The sequence below is a fragment of the Protomyctophum bolini genome, assembly GCF_963924005.1.
Source record: "Protomyctophum bolini genome assembly, chromosome: 4".
In the NCBI taxonomy this organism is placed as follows: Eukaryota; Metazoa; Chordata; class Actinopteri; order Myctophiformes; family Myctophidae; genus Protomyctophum; species Protomyctophum bolini.
This window is the reverse complement of record NC_137865.1, coordinates 29,554,812-29,571,990: the sequence shown is the minus strand read 5'-3', so window position 1 is coordinate 29,571,990 and position 17,179 is coordinate 29,554,812. Positions and strand designations below refer to the sequence as shown.

The 17,179-nt window shown below is 45.0% G+C and overlaps 1 protein-coding gene across 1 annotated transcript in view; it reads left to right on the top strand.

Moving 5' to 3' along the window:
• mctp2a (multiple C2 domains, transmembrane 2a) overlaps nucleotides 1–16,757 on the top strand; it is a 41,237-nt gene extending 24,480 nt beyond the window's left edge. The window contains exons 18-23 of the mRNA XM_080762311.1: nucleotides 3,796–3,918; nucleotides 5,014–5,055; nucleotides 11,488–11,597; nucleotides 11,915–12,024; nucleotides 13,312–13,409; nucleotides 15,738–16,757. Of these exons, the coding sequence (XP_080618437.1) occupies nucleotides 3,796–3,918; nucleotides 5,014–5,055; nucleotides 11,488–11,597; nucleotides 11,915–12,024; nucleotides 13,312–13,409; nucleotides 15,738–15,797 (543 nt within the window). The 3' untranslated portion in view covers nucleotides 15,798–16,757. The remainder of the gene's footprint in view (nucleotides 1–3,795; nucleotides 3,919–5,013; nucleotides 5,056–11,487; nucleotides 11,598–11,914; nucleotides 12,025–13,311; nucleotides 13,410–15,737) is intronic.
• Nucleotides 16,758–17,179: the final 422 nt, after the last annotated feature.

Genomic DNA, 17,179 nt, shown 5'->3' with positions numbered 1-17,179 from the left:
TGTGTGTGTGTGTGTGTGTGTGTGTGTGTGTGTGTGTGTGTGTGTGTGAGAGAAAAGCCCTTGGCAACAGCGCTGGCCGTGTGCTGTTAAGTCTGTCTGTCCGTCAGTACAGTCTGGGGCGGCTAGATTGAGCCACACCCTTCTCTATTAATCAATTTGCAGGATGCTGGAAACTCTAAGTGAGGGTGTCTGTGTCCTTTTGTTCCTGTTGCGGTCCCCCCTCTCTCCCTCCTGGGAGAGCGTGGGTGGTTGGGAGCTGCCATGCTTGCTCAGCTTTAAGTTATTTTATTCACACTTTTAATCGCTGAGTGCTTTATTATTAGGTGCTGGGATTCTGCCGGCCAGGGGATCTGCATGAGAAGGCAGCAGAATGCATTTAGTGGAATCATATTAATGGCACTATAAAACAAATCTGTCAGGCGCGTTCTTAACCCCGCTGGCAGAATGGCTCTGCCCGGGGGTTGCCACCTTCTCCAGGCGCTTACAGGTGGCTAAGGAGAGTGCATCTCCATCACCTACTCCAACATGCGCTAATAGTTTTATTAATTCATTCTTTTTTTTTCGCTCTCCCCCAGACACCCCTGCGCATAATCACGCGGACATTTTTCAGCTAAATGGTGTTTGTCAAGGGAGGTTTCCTTCCTACATTAGAGACACTCCTCTACGTACAGTACATACTAACACTTGTTCAATTACAAGTCGTTCATTATCCAATTCTGCTGTGTGTAAACCTAAACGCTCAGGTAGATCATTAATTATTAGCGCCCCTGCTTTTTCCGTTTGTTGCTTTATGTCCTTTTGGTTAAATAAATGACTGTTTTACCACCCATGTAACATATTAGCATTGTAGTGTTTGGGGGGGTTTAAGGTTTTCCTTGTCATGTGTAATTTGTTGAGGGATGAAGAGAGTTAAAAAAGAAAAAAAGGGAAAGACAGCCGGGCTCTCAAGACAGAAATGGAGCCCAACTTTGAGGCCAATTAAAATGTGGATTATTTCCTATATAAATTTACACTTAAAGCCTGACAGGTTGCACTTTGTCCACCGCCGTCCTTTAATCACTGAGCTCCTTGCTAATAAAACATAAACCACTTAGTGCGGGGAATTAGTTCCGTCTCCATTTCACAGAAGCTACAGAGAAATGTGAAGAGACAAGGGGAAGGTATAGCGCTGCCTCTGCTCATTACTGAGGGATATCTGACAGCAGAGTCTCAGTGTGTGCACCTGAGTGAAGGAATCTGAGAGGCTTTCCCAGATGTTTTCCTCGCCAAGCGTTTTTTTCTTCTTCTTTTTCTTCTTTTTTTTATTAGTGTTAAAAAAGCATGTAAATCCTGCACACATGGACTGACACACCGCGAGGGAGGAATTGAGAGGATATTTCTGACAGTTTTGGATTCTCTAGCCTCATTTAAGCACTCAGTTTAGACATAAGGCATTGTATTTTTCTGTAGGCTTTTATCTTGTCCACCGAGCCAGAACGCGGCGAGGAGAAATTTGCATTAGTGGGCGATTATGAATACCTGTGACAGATTCTCTCTGCCTTGGCTCCCTGGGCGGAAATGAATTGGCTCCCTCTGTTGACTTGCACAGGAAGACAGAGACCGAGCAATTAGACTTTAGTGGTTAATGTAGCAGCTTTTTGCAGGGGAGGGCAAGGAGGTTCAACATTCCTGCTGGGCTCATGTCAGTTTCCAGGCACATTTCTCCCCCTTACTTTTCCTTTTTTTTTTCTCTGCGAGAAGGCTGTGAATATGACAGGCTACCTGTCCGCCAGCCAGCTGAATTCCTTTGGGGTGAAGAGAGCGTCGCTTTAGAATAGCCTCATGGGAACCGAGGTGACAACATGGTGACGTAGGTTATTCATAACCGGGACGAGGATCACTGCAGCTACCTCTGCACATCATGCATATTCATTGTTTACCCTTTTTTTTTTCTCTCTCTCCTCCCCCTCCCCAAGCAACTCTAGTTTGCCTCCGTACTGTACAATTCAAATGAGCTGTTACATGCAGATAACGGTAACATATTGCTCATATTATTTCTTTTACATCTTGGTCATCCCGCCGCGTTTCCTGTGTGCGTTTTGTTTTGCTTTTGTACGCCGTCGGCCAGTCTCTCACCGTGTTGAAGGACTGTTAAGTGGTGCAATGGTTGAAGCCCAGGGCCGGCGCATGCACCGCCCCAGTGTTGCGTGCATTACTCACGGTTCACGTTTCCCCTGGTGGCCATTTGAACCCAGTGTGCGTAGTAGTGTGGCAGTAGGTATCCTGGCCCCAGAGCACCGTGCACGGACACAGCATGGCTGCTATGACAGCAGCAGTCTGCTGTTTACAAGGCCTTCTATTCAGGCCCGAAGGCGCTGGTGCTTCACATCCTGTCTGAGGCTTAACTCTTACATATTGTTCCTATACTCCCTGCAGCCTCTGGCAGTTTGCTACACTATCGCAGCAATAGCGTGTTTTTTGTTTTTTTCATGGGCATTCTCCATAAAGTAAACTTCTGCTGTATTCTATTTAACTTATATACTGGATTTAACCGATACATGTAGAGCAGTGGTTTTCAACCAGTGGTCCGGGGAGCACCAGTGGTCCCCAGCTAAATAATGCAGAGTTTATAACCAAATGGACCCTTATAGATTTTTACCTCTTGAAACCAAAACCAAATGGGTCCATTTGGTTTCATTTTACGCCCTGTGGATAAAATCCTATCCAACAATAACGAAATATTCTATGTCTTGGGTCTGAGAGGCTAAATGTCAGGGTAGTCCGTGGCTCAAATGCCCAATAAATAATGGTCCTTGACATTATGAAAACCACTGATGTAGAGCGAATGACACATTAAGGCAAATTTACTTTTTAAATGTTGCTTTTTAACCAATGTAGGATTATTAAGAAATCACAATACAGCAAATTGGTATAGTGGGCCGTGCGTTGGCCGCATTGGTACATGATTACATTAATAGATTTTAAGATTGGACTTGCCACGGGGCACATTTCTTTTTATTCCATCCCGTCAACCGGCTGGTGTGCGATCCTCCTCACACACATTCCTGATCATTTCAGTTGGAGACAGACTCATTAGGCTGTCACTAAATGGGTTTAAATACTGCTGTCCAATTAGTGCTCTGCTGTGAAATGCGGTGGGTGTTGTGCGCCGTGCTTAGCACCACTCCTTTACAGAATTATGAGGGATTACGCATTCAGTGTGATCCATCTTATTTCTACCAGGGGTCTTGGCTTTTCTCAGTATCATCGCCATGGAGGGGGTAAACGTTGCATATGGGCCCAGTCAGACAGCCGCTCTGCTTCGCAGTCGCACAGGATCCGACGTGCGCTTCTTTAAAAGACAGGATGCCTCGTCTAATCATGTCTTAACATTCTGTTCAGCAGTTAAGGCACGCTGCCAGCACTGTGTTATGGGTGTAAGTAAAATAGGATTTGAAGACATTAAAAGTTGTCCCCAAAATGTCTGTCACTTTTAAACCGCCAAGAGTGGGAATCTGCCCGTCGGCTGTAAAGCTCAGTGGCTTTGCTGTCTGCTGTGCTGTGTATGAAACTTGGACCGCGCACGAAGCCCCTTATAGCCTTTCTTTTGTCCTTCCTTCCTTCTGGGTGGGGGGAAATTGTGTGAGGGGAATAGCTCGCGTTCTTGCTGGTGGTCTGGTCAGGGCGGGCCATATCTCGCCATGCAGCACTGTAAAATCCTGAGCGTTAATTTAAGTCGGAGTGAGTACAAAACGTGATTGTGTGCATCACCCTTAAAAGCCTTTTGTGTCCTCCTGTCGTGTCCCATTTCCTCAGGTCTTCCTGCTGACGGTGTGGTACTTTGAGCCCTTCATGCTGCCCCTCTTCCTGCTGCTCCTCATTGGCTGGAACTATTTCCAACTAGGCACGGGCAAGGCCAGCTCCACCAACCTGGACCTGGTGAGTGCCACTCACATGATGGAATACATTTACATGTATTCTACGTATGATGAGTCTGACCCACACAATACAGTAAGTCACACATTAACCATGCAAACATTGGTGTGATGTCCCTATGTCATTACATACTGTAAATACCCCCCCCCAGAGGATATAGCAGAGGATATAGAGGGCCTATTTGTGAAATATGAACAAACTGGTTAGCCGTTACATCTTTTCACTTTTGTTCTTTGTTCTGTTACATAATCTACAATACTAATACATTTGAAATGGACAGAAACTGTCTTTATATATTCGCTATAATTTGTCAAGGAGCAGGCACCACATGAAGGGAATTTAAATGAATGAATAAATCTTTATAGTGTATTGATATAGCTTCATGATTGCAAAGACAAAGAAATCAGGCTCGCCCTATAGCCGCGTCTGTGAAGGTTAATGCAGTTCGCACTTTTGATTGTCCTCCAATTCCACTGTGTTGCAAGCCATCTCGATGGCCAGCTAGCGGCCTCGGCACCACACATGTCCCCTCCCCAGAGCAGCGGTTCCTGCCCAGTGATTGTGTTTGTAGCTGCTGGCAATGATGGCGTTCCTGGTGCAATGTTAAAGCCCAGGCTCACCCTCATATCCAGTGTGGGGGACTCTGTCACCTCTCGGTGACCCCCTGGCCGGAACTGACACAACTCTGTTCCCAGGCAATGTCACAGCATGCACCACAACCAGGTCAGGGATGACTTGATGTAAAGTGATCTAGGCAACAGCATCCAAATTAAATGTTGTTTTTCTCTCTCTCTCTCTCTCTCTCTCTCTCTCTCTCTCTCTCTCTCTCTCTCTCTCTCTCTCTCTCTGTGTGCTTATGTTGTGGAGAAATGAGATTGCTTTGCTGTGACAGTGCTGTTGTGAGGAAGGCCCTTTTTCACCTCTCCTTTTGTGTGAGGTCGCCCCTGTGATGCAGTCTCTATGGAAACGGGCCTCTCCCAATAGGGGTGTATGTACTAGAAGAACATTTCATTACTAGGTGTTTGTTAAAAATGCTCCAGTGCCCACATATACCGTCCATTTTGAAAACATCTTCTACCCATTTATTCTTTCCTATAGATGAACATGAGCATGGCGGATGATGAAGAGGAAGATGATAAGGTATTTTTCATTATCTATCTCTATCACTTTAACTTTATTTTTATTTTGTATGTTTCCATATTAGTCTTTGTCTATCATTTCAATGTATCCGTAACTGGTTGTGATTTTGAATAACTTGGCATTTAAGCCAACACCCAAACATGACAGCCAAGTGGAGACTGTATTTGTTCAGCAAATGTATGAACCCATTGTCCATGTGTGCTTGGAGGTGGGCACACAAACTCTTCTACCAAGTAAAGCTTTAGTTATTTTCTTTTTTTATGACAGCCGTAGGAGTTCTACTTGGGACTTTGGCATAGTTACAGTGAGCGATATTTCTCAGAAGCGTTGTTCTGCCCAAGAATAGCTTATTTGCATGCCTCCTAAATGAGGACAACATCTATGAAACAGTAATAGCATGTGAACAAACACTTCTCCGTTCAGCACTTTATACTGTTCCACTGGGTATTCAGTGTCACTCTACAAATGTGCTCCGCTGCGATATCCCAGCCCTTTGAAACTCTATAAATCAACGTTAAACGGCATCATTAATTGAAGTTTGCCTGGCGTTGGGGATAATAGCAGTCTCTGAAGATTTTTTATTTTTTGCAACAGACTTGTCTAAATGGGATGATTACAATGAGAATGACCTTTGACTAGCAGAACAAATCAAGCTAAGTGCAAGTAAAGCATGCAGTAAAACTATTCTACCCAAAAGGTTATCAATCATTTTCACAGTTGTTCCGTCACAAGAAATCAATCATAATCCAGTCATCTTTCTTCAGCGATCTACTGTATCTACCCGCATGGTGCACGATAACATCCCTTGAAACCAAAAGGCACATTTAAAGCGCTACTCTAGAAATGATACCTCCCCACCACAGCACATATTCAATTACGCTCATCCCACTGGTTTATATGAAGAAGGAAGAGTTAACGGGGATGTGTATTATTGGTCTATGGCGATGAAATGTGGAACTAACGCAAAGCCTCCCAGCAGTGACCCCTGCGCTGCATGTCTAAGCCTGGGATTCATATCCCATATAATGTGCTCAATATATTCTGTTGTGATGACCAGGGGCTATGGAGGAAAAGCAAGTCTCTGTTAAAACACCAAATCCTATCTGAAAGGATGCTGGGGTAATTCTTCGCGGATGAAGCTAACTCTCATGATGTGCAAACGGCATGCACGCAAACGAGCTGCGTTTGCAAGCGATAGCAAGGACAACCTGGTGCTCACGCAAATGGCAGCCAAAACACAGGCTTCAGCGTATTAATAGTGAATCGGAATTTAACCATCGGCTTAAAATAATTTTGCCGCCTTGTGGAATCATTATCAAGGTCTTTCCACGTCTGGAAAAAACGCTCTATGTATCGTTTCATAGGGATGTGTTTTGGCTTGTTTACTTTTATTGTAGTTTGAAAAACAGCCATGTTTTCAAAGAGCTGTCAGGTTCTCTGAATACAGTGCATGTGTTGCAGAGTTCCGCACTGGCCTCTTGAAGATTTTTTATTTTGAAAGGTTCTCCATGAGCCTCCTAAGCCCTTTGGCACTCAGAGGAAATGAAATATCTCCTTTCATTTACTAATTAAGCAGTCGCCTATGTTTGTTTAAAGCTGTCAGCTTTAATTTAAAGTGGCTTATTTGAAAGTCTTGTTATGGTCTCGCTGTCACTTGAATGTGATATCATGCAAGCAGATCAAGACGTGTTACTTTACACCTCCTATCAAAGTGTTCTTTAAAAAATATTTTGGGGTTAAAGAGTGATCAGTGTTAAATGTGATGACTTCAAAGGCATAGCCATTTTTCTGGCCTTTTTTTCTCTCTCTCCCTCTAACACGCGGGTAGAGGCTTTTCCTCTGAGAAGGTTACGATTACCACTCAAATATGTTTTTTCCCCCCAGTATCCCCCCTTGAGGAAGGAGATATGTAAACCTCAGTCGGAGCACAGAGAATGTGAAGGCATGACGTTAAAGAGAGACGAAAGGCAAGGCTGTGTTACAGCGGGGTAATGCGGAACAGATCCCATCCCTGCGAACAAATCTGTCCTCGGGAGAAAGAGACAGCTTACAAATTATGTGTGGGCAAAGTGACTTCCCTTTGGCCTTAGGTATCAATTGTGTGGATAGACAATATTTAATCATAACATAAAGACACGGAGAGGGGAAAAACAAGTCCATAGATCTCCAACACAAATGAGCAGGGAGATGAAACACGCGCCCCGTTGTTGCCCCTTGGCTGCCAGCGCTGGTCGGGGGCAGAGTTGCTCCCCCTCCCCCACGGTCCAGCCCTGGGGAGATGGGGGTGAGGAGGGGGTGGCCGGGGTGCCAGACTGAGCCGGAGGGTTGCTCTATCTGTCACCCTGTGGACCGTTGGGTCTCCTTGGGAGCACCAGTCAGACAGACTGCCCATGTCATAATCCACGGCCCCGCATTATGAGAGCTACTGTACCACACTCTCTCCAACATATAAAAGGGCTGCTGTGAGAGAGCTGTTTGTGTCACATGTCAATTTGTTCGCTAGAGCAGCTCGTTTGTGTGCCATAGGAGATGATGATATCCCCGGAACACAGGTGTTTGTCATTAAGATGCGCTCTTCTAGCCTTTGTGGCTGGAAAAGAAAAAAACTCACCAGAACATATTCGGTAAAGCTTTGAATGAATATTCAAATGTGCTGTTTTTTTATTCAAATTAAAGCAGTGTTAAATGAGCTTTCTCCAGCTTTTGATAATGCCCCACATGCCTGTGAGAGAAACGTTTGCTATTTACCTTTGTGCTGAGATCAAATCTGTTCTCCATTAGAGCAGCTTAAAAGGAGGCTTTTACAATTTCATCTGAAATGAGAATATGATTTGACATGGGTTTTCTAATCAGAAGACATTTAGGATTCATGTAGTCCATCCCCAGTTTGCAACCCCTTTTCATTTCAGTGGGTGCCGTTTTATTTATTTATTTGGTTTTCCAGGAGAATTATGCACATTTGTACCGTCTGAAAAGGGAAATGAACAAAGATAAAGGAAATCTTCAAATGAGTAATGTAGGAACGGTTTCAGTGTTTGTTGCTAAGGAGATGAAGAAGATTTCAAGACTCTTAAGGGGAGATGAATAACGATAATGACGAGCGTTGAGCTTATTGATGCATACTTCACAGTATATCTATATCTTTTGGTGTGTGTGTGTGTCTGCCTTTTATACAGTAAATGAAAGGCAACTATTTTTTGTTTTGGTTTTTATCCTTCCTAAGCTGAATGTCTGGCTAAATTTACCTTGCGTGTGTATCTGTTGCAGTTAAATAACCATTCACATCTTTTATTAGATTCGAATTCTAATTTGTGTAAAGGGGCGGGGCGCTTAAACAAGTTTAGACGGGAATATGAAAGGGGATCCGAGCCTAACTGATGAGTTGCCACATGCACCCAGCTATCATTTCTCTATGCGTGGCGCTCAGGGTCCAGATCAGGAGCACACAGACACACATCTTAATGGCTTTTAGCGGACTCAAACAGTGGTCCTTTCTTTCGACGAGAACACTGGATAAAGAGCTCGATTAGCACCTAATGTGCAACTTAAGGATCTGCATTGGAGTTTTATACTTAGTTACGCGCGGGTAGTGTCACATACTGACTATAGGCAAAGTACTACGAGCACACTGCGTCATGCGTTGTGTCTTTGTATTGTAGATGAGCTATGTCTGTTGCGCGACACGGCACGCAAACAAAATGTAAATGGGTCGTTAAGCAGACACGGAAGGTTTCCCCCTGTGTCCCGATGTGGCGGTCTGCAGCAGCAGCAGGATGCGCAAAAGGCCACTGATCCTCAGTCACTCCCCGCGCCGAGACCACAAGATGTTAATCTCTTTTGCTATCTCAAAGGGGGGCATATTTGAGATAGTTTCTCCTTTTTTGGTCGAGCGGCTTGAACATCCAGTGCCTGTCCGGCAGATCCAAGCCCGGTGGGGGAGGCTCTTGCTAGTGTGGGAATTGCTCCCTTCCTGTGCCTTTGCGCAGAGGAGATGGGGTCTGACAGTGGGGAGTCTCTGTGTGTTGGCAGACAGAGTGTTTTCCCAGGGGCTGCCTCGTGAAGCTCCGATAAAAGCATTCTGTCTGGACGCTGTCAATGCACACAGGCTGGGGGCCCGGGCCGCCTTATAACACAAACATATAGACATCCTCAAGCCCTCCTGTTAGAGTCCGTCAGACAGCTACCCCTACTACCCCCACACTCTCCTCCTCCCTCCCCCTTGCCCCCCTTTCCCTCTCCCTTCTTGCCTCCCTCCTCTCTGTCATCATTCCTGTCATTATTTCCTCCTTTTGATGTGAGTGTTCTCAGCAGTCTTTAGCTTGCATTACTTGTGTTATCTGCAGGCACTCCTCTTCTCTCCCTCTTTCTGGAAGGCTTCACGGGTGCACTCTTCACCAGCGCCAGCACTCATGTGATCACATTTATTTCATTTCAAGGCTGAACCCCCCCCCCCTGAACACCACACAGACATAGACACAGACAGTCAGACACAGAGAAAGACATACGCGTGCACACACACACACACACCACACCACACCACTCCACACACCTCTGACCACCTTGTGTCAATTTCTCAGCGTTAAAGTAAAACTGAGTTTTTTTTGTTACTGTGTACACATACTAGTATGCTAAAACATCAGTGTCATTTCACACCTAGTCATTGTGGACACATGGCCTTAATATGAAACAAGGAAAATGATTCCACATCTACAATTCTGTTATATGATAACCCTGGTTATTTAACCAAAACATTTGCGACAGATACGCATGTGAGAACATCCCAATTGTTCTTATTTACAGAAAAATCTTTCCATACACTCACGAGGCCTGTAGCTTTGAGGCCTGAAAGCGCACCAGTGCTCGAAAACCTTCCATTCTATGTCGTACACCTTGATGGTAGACGGAGCTCTGGCACCCTGAATTGTGGAAACCACATTGGTGGGTAGGCCTACATTACGCCCTACAGGTTCATCCTCTCACGGGCCAGACCCAAAGGTTCAGTGTGATGTGGTGGGATCTGTGGCTCTGGTCCTAGACACAGCTGGCCGCCCTGCCCTGGAGCGTGGCGCCCCAGCCTGATAGACTAGCTCCCTCTGTTAGAGCATCATCTGACCTCCACCACTGGAGTGTGTCTACACATTCTTGTGTGATTAGGACTCTGTGATGTGCGTGCTCGTTCGGGATCCGTAGAGTCAACATCCAGGCTTGGAAGGGTCTCATGTGGAGCCTGACCAGGCGAGCTAGAGCAATGGCTGAGGCCATAAAACGGCCATTCGTTGGCACATTTTGAACCGGATCCTGCTGCCCACCCTGAACAGGGAGATGCACCGCTTGAACGTGGTCACCCTTTACTCGCTCAGCCTTGCTGATGAGGACCTGGAGTCCAGAGCGATGCCTATATAGGTTATCGTCTGGGTCAGGGCATGAGGTCCACTACTCGTGTGGAGTGGAGCGCTGCTTCCTCTGGCGACGCTGCACATATAAGCCAGTCGTCGGAAAACTTGGCTACTCGGACCCCTTGCGATCGCAGGGGTCTGATGGCGACGTCTGTGCATTTCACGAATACTCTCTGTGATGGGGCTAGCCCGAAAGGCAGGACCATGTATTCATAGACTTTTCCCTCGAAACCAAATCTCAGGAACTTCCTGTGAGGCGGATAAATCGGCACGTGGACGTATGCGTTCTTTAGGTCGATACTGGTAAACCAGTCGCCCTGGCGGAGAGATTGCAGTAGAGAGCTTGCTGTCAGAAAGCTCCCACCCACTGTATATGTCTCTTTTCCCTTTTTACCTCCTTTATGATGAATTCATGTTCTGTTCTTTGGCTAAATAGAAGTTTATATTTGTACGTCTCTAAATGTTTTGACCCTCTTGTAAACAAGTATAATGCTTTATTGGGTCGTCCACTCACAGTTAACAGTTTTTATGCTTCAAATGTACTGTAATTCTGCAAGGAAAATGACACTATGGTGTCCTGGTGTCAGTATCCTACTCAGTATCCTGGTGTCAGTATCCTAGTCAGTGTCCTGGTGTCAGTATCCTGGTGCCAGTATCCTAGTCAGTATCCTAGTCAGTGTCCTGGTGTCCGTGTCCTGGTGTCAGTATCCTGGTGTCAGTATCCTGGTGTCAGTATCCTAGTCAGTGTCCTGGTGTCCGTGTCCTGGTGTCAGTATCCTGGTGTCAGTATCCTAGTCAGTGTCCTGGTGTCCGTGTCCTGACTCAGTATCATGGTGTCAGTATCATGGTGTCAGTATCATCATGGTTAAATTATATAACATGATATGAAATTAGCATGACCTGCCGTCTCACATACACTCCAAATTCCAATGAAAAACTAGTTCTGACATTTGGCAATCAATCTATGAATTTCCCTTTTTTTGTATTTTCTAAATATAAAATGTGTGTTTGTCTCTCAAATTTGTTATATTTTTAGGAATCTGGGAAAAAAGGCCTGATGGATAAGATACACATGGTGCAGGAAGTCATTCTCACCATCCAGACCATCTTGGATGACATCGCAAGCGTGGGAGAACGAATCAAAAAGTAATTTCACTGCTTCATATTAATTGTTCTAAACGTATTAAATGACTTCCAAGGCCTGCACGGTAAAGTAGTGTTCATTTAACCCTGCGACTGAAATAACTCTGAAATGAAAATTGTTTTTTTTTACTGTAGTAATATCTTGTTATTTTATGTATGTTTATGTAGGTCTATATTGTTCAACTCTGAGAGTGAACACATGTAACCAAATGGACACTTGGCGGGTGTCCATACATTTGTTCACTCTCAGAGTTAACTGGCTAGTGTTGATAGTGTTGAATTTATAGTGCCTCTAATCAGAGATAATTGTTTCTCTACAGCACATTCAACTGGTCGGTGCCGTTCATGTCCTGCCTCACATGTCTGCTTCTGTTCCTGGCAACAGCCGGGTTGTATTACATCCCACTGCGCTACATGGTGCTCCTATGGGGTAAGATCTAAAATCGCAATATTGGAAAAAATATAACAAAATCAATCAAGTTTACTTTCCATTATAGAGAATTGTCGCCCCCAAAGGCGGTAACAGATCCCCCCCCCCTCCCTCCCTTTTGTTTACAACTCATGTAAAGTGCACTGAATCGTAACATTTTTAATGAAGCGCAACAATTGAGCAAGTCTGCCGTCCCCACACCTCTGCACAGTGCACAGAGATCAGACCACTGCAGACGTTCAGTCTACCCAGTGTGGGCTGCAGCAGCAAGGCCTCGGGTCTGTGTGAACACAAAGCGGAGGTAGAGGCTCTCTATATAATACATGATGTCCTTGGGCCGTCTGTAGGCTCCTGGGCTAGCCTCTCATTATCTGCAGCAGTCATACAGGAGAGACGGTCCTCTCAGTGGTCAGGGAGAGATGCCCGCCCTCGACGGCATCTCCTCCTCCGAGCAGTTAGCCCACAACCACTGTTCCTCCATGCTGCCTTCAACGCAATCAATACCACCATATCAAACGAAAACACACACTCTGAAACAGTCTTCTGCCTTCCCTGTTAACCCCCATCTCTGTGGTTGCGAGGCAAACCTTTCAAGTTGTTTGCACATATTTTACGTCCTTAGGTTCTTTGTGTGCACATTGAGGTACTGTGTGCAGGCAGTACCAAGCTGTGAATATAATGGTCCCATTACAGCAACACCCCAGAGATGACTGTAATGCAGCCATGTGAAAAGCAAAGAATAGATGCAAAAGAAATACTCGGATTGGAGAAAAGCTTTGTATGATATTGTGGAACTGGAGCTGTTACTTTTTGTCCTTAACTATTGTCCAGACCTGCGTTAACTTGTACAGTATGCTGTACTAAAATTGCAAGTTGGACCTGCTATTCCAACTCGCCGGACCACATTTTGACTTTAGGTGTTAACTTAAGTTAAGTTCAAATTAATACATTTTCTCAAGCAAAATAATGTATAAAGTTTAAAATGGGTTAAATAAAAACACAATAGACTTGCTACTTTTGTTCACACCAATTAGCAGCAACAGTTCTGGTGAATGACAGCTTGCATTGGTTATCTATCAACTCCACATCCTCCTCTGGGGCGTCTGTGAATTCATTCTGGTTCCCTGGGATCAATTCAAATAACATTGCGAGGTGTGGTTTCACACACATCGGAAAGAGACACCAAGGATAAGGTTACACAACTCTTTTGTTTTTTTGTAAGCCCTGTGTAAAAATATTCTGGTCAGTATGACACCTTTATTTATTAATGTGTTCTTGTTTTCACAGGCGCTGACAAATTTACCGCGAAGCTGCGTAACCCGTATGCTATTGACAATAATGGAATACTGGATTTCCTCAAGAGGGTGCCTTGTGATGTTCAAAAGGTAAGGGTCCAATTTTACATACAGATAGAGGGAGGGAATTCCCCGAAGATATCTGCATTATTTGCTCTAACAGAATTCCCAGGAGTTGAGGAAATATATCCTCTGGCTTTGTTTGATTATTAATGGACTCTCGCCTTTAAAGCACCCCCGGCCCAATTATTTCTCAGTACGGTTTGATGCAGTCGCCCTAGCGCCTGGATGGGGTATGTTCTGATCTGTCCTGAGCCACATCTCTGCAGCCTTTCCCGTGATGAGCAATTTTCTCTCTCTCTCTTCCTCTCTCTCACTCTATGTCTCTCTCTCACTGATTGCTGCTCTGTGACACTGAGGTGGGTGATTGGCCAGGGGCCGACGGAGGGGCCCCTGATGTCTCTGGCTGTTGTGTCAGCACTGAAACGTGGCCTCAGTCGCATCAGGGTGGCGAGAGTCAATTAATGTAGTCGCGGAGCCCCCCTGCCGTCCTGCTGGGTGCCATATGTGATCATATATTAGCAATGGCTGATATGTCATTTGCAGTTACATCACAGGCCCGAGGAGAGCTGCCAGGGTGCTGTAAGTGGTGCTGGGTGTTCATCCGCTCTCGCTCTCTCTCTTCTAGCTGAGCATTATACTGTACGTGGGCAGGAAATGGAGTAGCGCACAGCGCTTTCCCTCTCCTAGATTACTCGGAAGACAGAATTCAGCCAGAATGCTTGACAGTGTGGATCTGGATACCGACTCTCGCCCCAGTCTCCTTTCTCTGCTGCCCCCTTGATGTCCCCCTGACTGCGAGCCATTGTGGATTTTTTCTTTTTTGGGTGGTGATGTTGCTGGGAGGAACTGGAGGAAGCCTGTGTTGTTTTTGAGATTTGGCTGACTGAGTTGGCAAAACAAGATGGTGAATAAAATTGGTTGCAGAACTCTCTGCATGTATTCTTCCCAATAGGATGCAATGTTCACGCTTTGAACATATGGCTCGCTTTCAAATCCTGCAGAAACGTTTGTTTTTTACCGAAGCTTAAAGGAGAAAATGTGTCTCTAAAAATACTGTAGTTAAAGTAAAAAACAAAACGCCCTTAAAATCCACCATAAGTATGTTTCATTGTGTTCCGTGAAAAAATAACCCCAACATCTTATACACGGGAGACCCAAAAAAATCGACCACACCTTTTTGTTTTTGTTGATTCTGAACTTCAATGCTCAGATAGGTGTGGACACCAAAGCAGCACAAAGGCTGAATATTGACTCCTGTCTCTTTCACAATATGACTTGGCAATTAGTGCCTGTGCAGATCTACAAAGCAGCCCTCAAACGGAGACTTCTGACAACAGCGTGTCTGTCCCGAAATAAGAAGCATCTGTCAGTTCTGAGGACAGTTTCATGTTCAGATGCAGACGGCAGCCACTTTGTTCCCACATTCCATCTCCCATTCTAATAATGGAGACTGGCTAATTAGCATAGCGTTCTTACCTTTACTCAATACGTTCAGTGCATTGTCGGAACTCGGTAAACATGCTTCGAAAGCAAGTTTGCAAATCCAAGCCCCTTGCGATTTTGCTCATGATCAATCTGTTTTGCATTATGGTGGAAATTTGGAAGGAAAAAAATGAAAATTGGACAATTGCCAGTTATTACCTGAATGTCAAAGATAACAGGACTTTACAATGTGAGTTTATTTTTGCAAATGCATCTGAACACGAAGGAATCTCTGGGAAAAGAAATAGATGGAAAAGAATGAAACATGAGAGAAATCTTTGATGTGGAACATTCTGCCAACAGCCAACGGAAAGGAAACAAGGTTGTAAGTTCAGATGTCAGGTTTCAGGTCTCTCTCTCTCTCTCTCTGTCTCTCTCTCCTTTTGCGCTGAAGAAATCAAAGTCATCTTTGAGGTCCTGTGGTGTCACAGCTAAAGTGAAATGCCTACCAGTGTTATTTGCGCCTCTACCCAAACAACACATGGCTCGGGCTATTCTTAGCCTTTTTTATGAAGTTTTTCTTAAGGGGACAAAACTTGCAGTGAGTGATTATGCAGTTTACAACTCCCTCACTGGCCTGGCGGGTCATCTCAACAGTTGATGTCTGCTTCTAATATTGTGATTGTGGCGGAGACGGAGGGAGGGAGGGCGGGCGGGCGGGCAGGCGGTGTACGCTGGTACGGAACCCTTGACTTCTCAAATCCTTCCTCCTTGTGATTAATCCCCTCTGCTCCTGTGTTTAAAAAATGATTCATTACAGGCGAGCCCGCCTCGCTTTTCCCCTGCACCAGCTCTCCTCAGGGGAGCCATTACCGTGCGCTCCACTGAGCTCGGATTACCTGCCTCTGACCAAATTCCTGTTTGTTTTTACAGGTGCAGTACAGCGAGCCGAGAGCGCCCGGCGTCCAGGGCCCGCCGCGGAGGAGAAAGTAAGCTCCTCTAGGACGTGCTGGATGAAAAGGGCCGGGGCTCCTTTTGAAAATGGTACGGCCCAAGTCCGCCTGACTACAACGCTCCAGTGCCAGCAAGGAACCACGACCCCCTGCACTTTCCCCCACCACCACCACCACCACCACTAGCACCGTTCTGCCCCCCTGAACCCCTGCTGCTGGGGTGCAGCCAGCCGCTCTCTGGCTTGTGTGTCTGCCCTCCCCACCCCTTCCCACCGACAAGGGCTGTGTGCTGCAGCGGCTAGGAGGGCAGCACATGGCGCTGTCAATCACAGAGCCAGAGGTAAAGAAATGAGGCCGCTGCCCGCGTCCATGGATACAATTTAGAAAAGGAATTAAAGTCGTAGGGCGTTTGGCTTACCTTAGACCTCTGCTGTTTTGCTTTTTATTGACTTTGGAGAAACTCTTGAGGATTATTTTTTTGCCTTGAGGTGGAGTTAAAATATAAACTTTGAAAATAAACCTTTGAAAATAATAATAAATGTCAATATTTGCATTATGCATTTATTTAATAAACAAAGGTCAGTGGGTATTGAAATGCACTTTTCACAAATTATAAATTATTGAGATTAAGTTCTGCAAAACCTTGCATATAGATTTTCTTCTCTTCTTACACACTGAACATATTGAAATTATACAGTAATAATGGCTTATTATTGATTATTACTACACTTGCAGCTTTTTTATTGTTATTGTATAATGCCTTCTTGTTTATCCTTGTTTTATATTTCACAGAATTTTTAAATTTTAAAAATGTATTTGATAAACACAAAATGCAGATCTTATTCATCAAGATTTTATTATTTTGTATATAGTAACACTGTCTAGAGACCTGTTAGACCGATCACTGGTGAAATTTCGGTTCATATTGATTTTTGTATGCACCCCCAGGAATCAATTTTGCGAGAAACCTGAATAAATATTCAATTTCTTTTCAGTTTGAGTTGTTGTCTCAGCCTGTTATTTTTTTCTCTCCTACAATTGCACTGTAGTGAGGATGGATTACAGCACTTCTTTCCTCTGAATCCACAGTAAACACATCTGATTACACAACACAGCCATTGGAACAGGGCTCTCACACACCGGGCAGCAGCGCTGTGCTCACATCAAAGCTCTGGAGCTCCACTGTTGCTTCCTAATGCAGCGCTTTGTTGCCTTCTCACAATAACGGGGTCCAGATGAGAGAGACAGAGCTCATCTCATACAGAGAGCACTCTCCTATGCAGCACTTAGTGCCTCACATTTCCATTAAAATCACCTCCCCTATCTAACGCTTACACACTCGCTCACACACACCTAGACATAACGTAAAGTACACACAGATTTCTTCATGTCTGTTTTAACAATGGCTCTCCAAAGTAGACC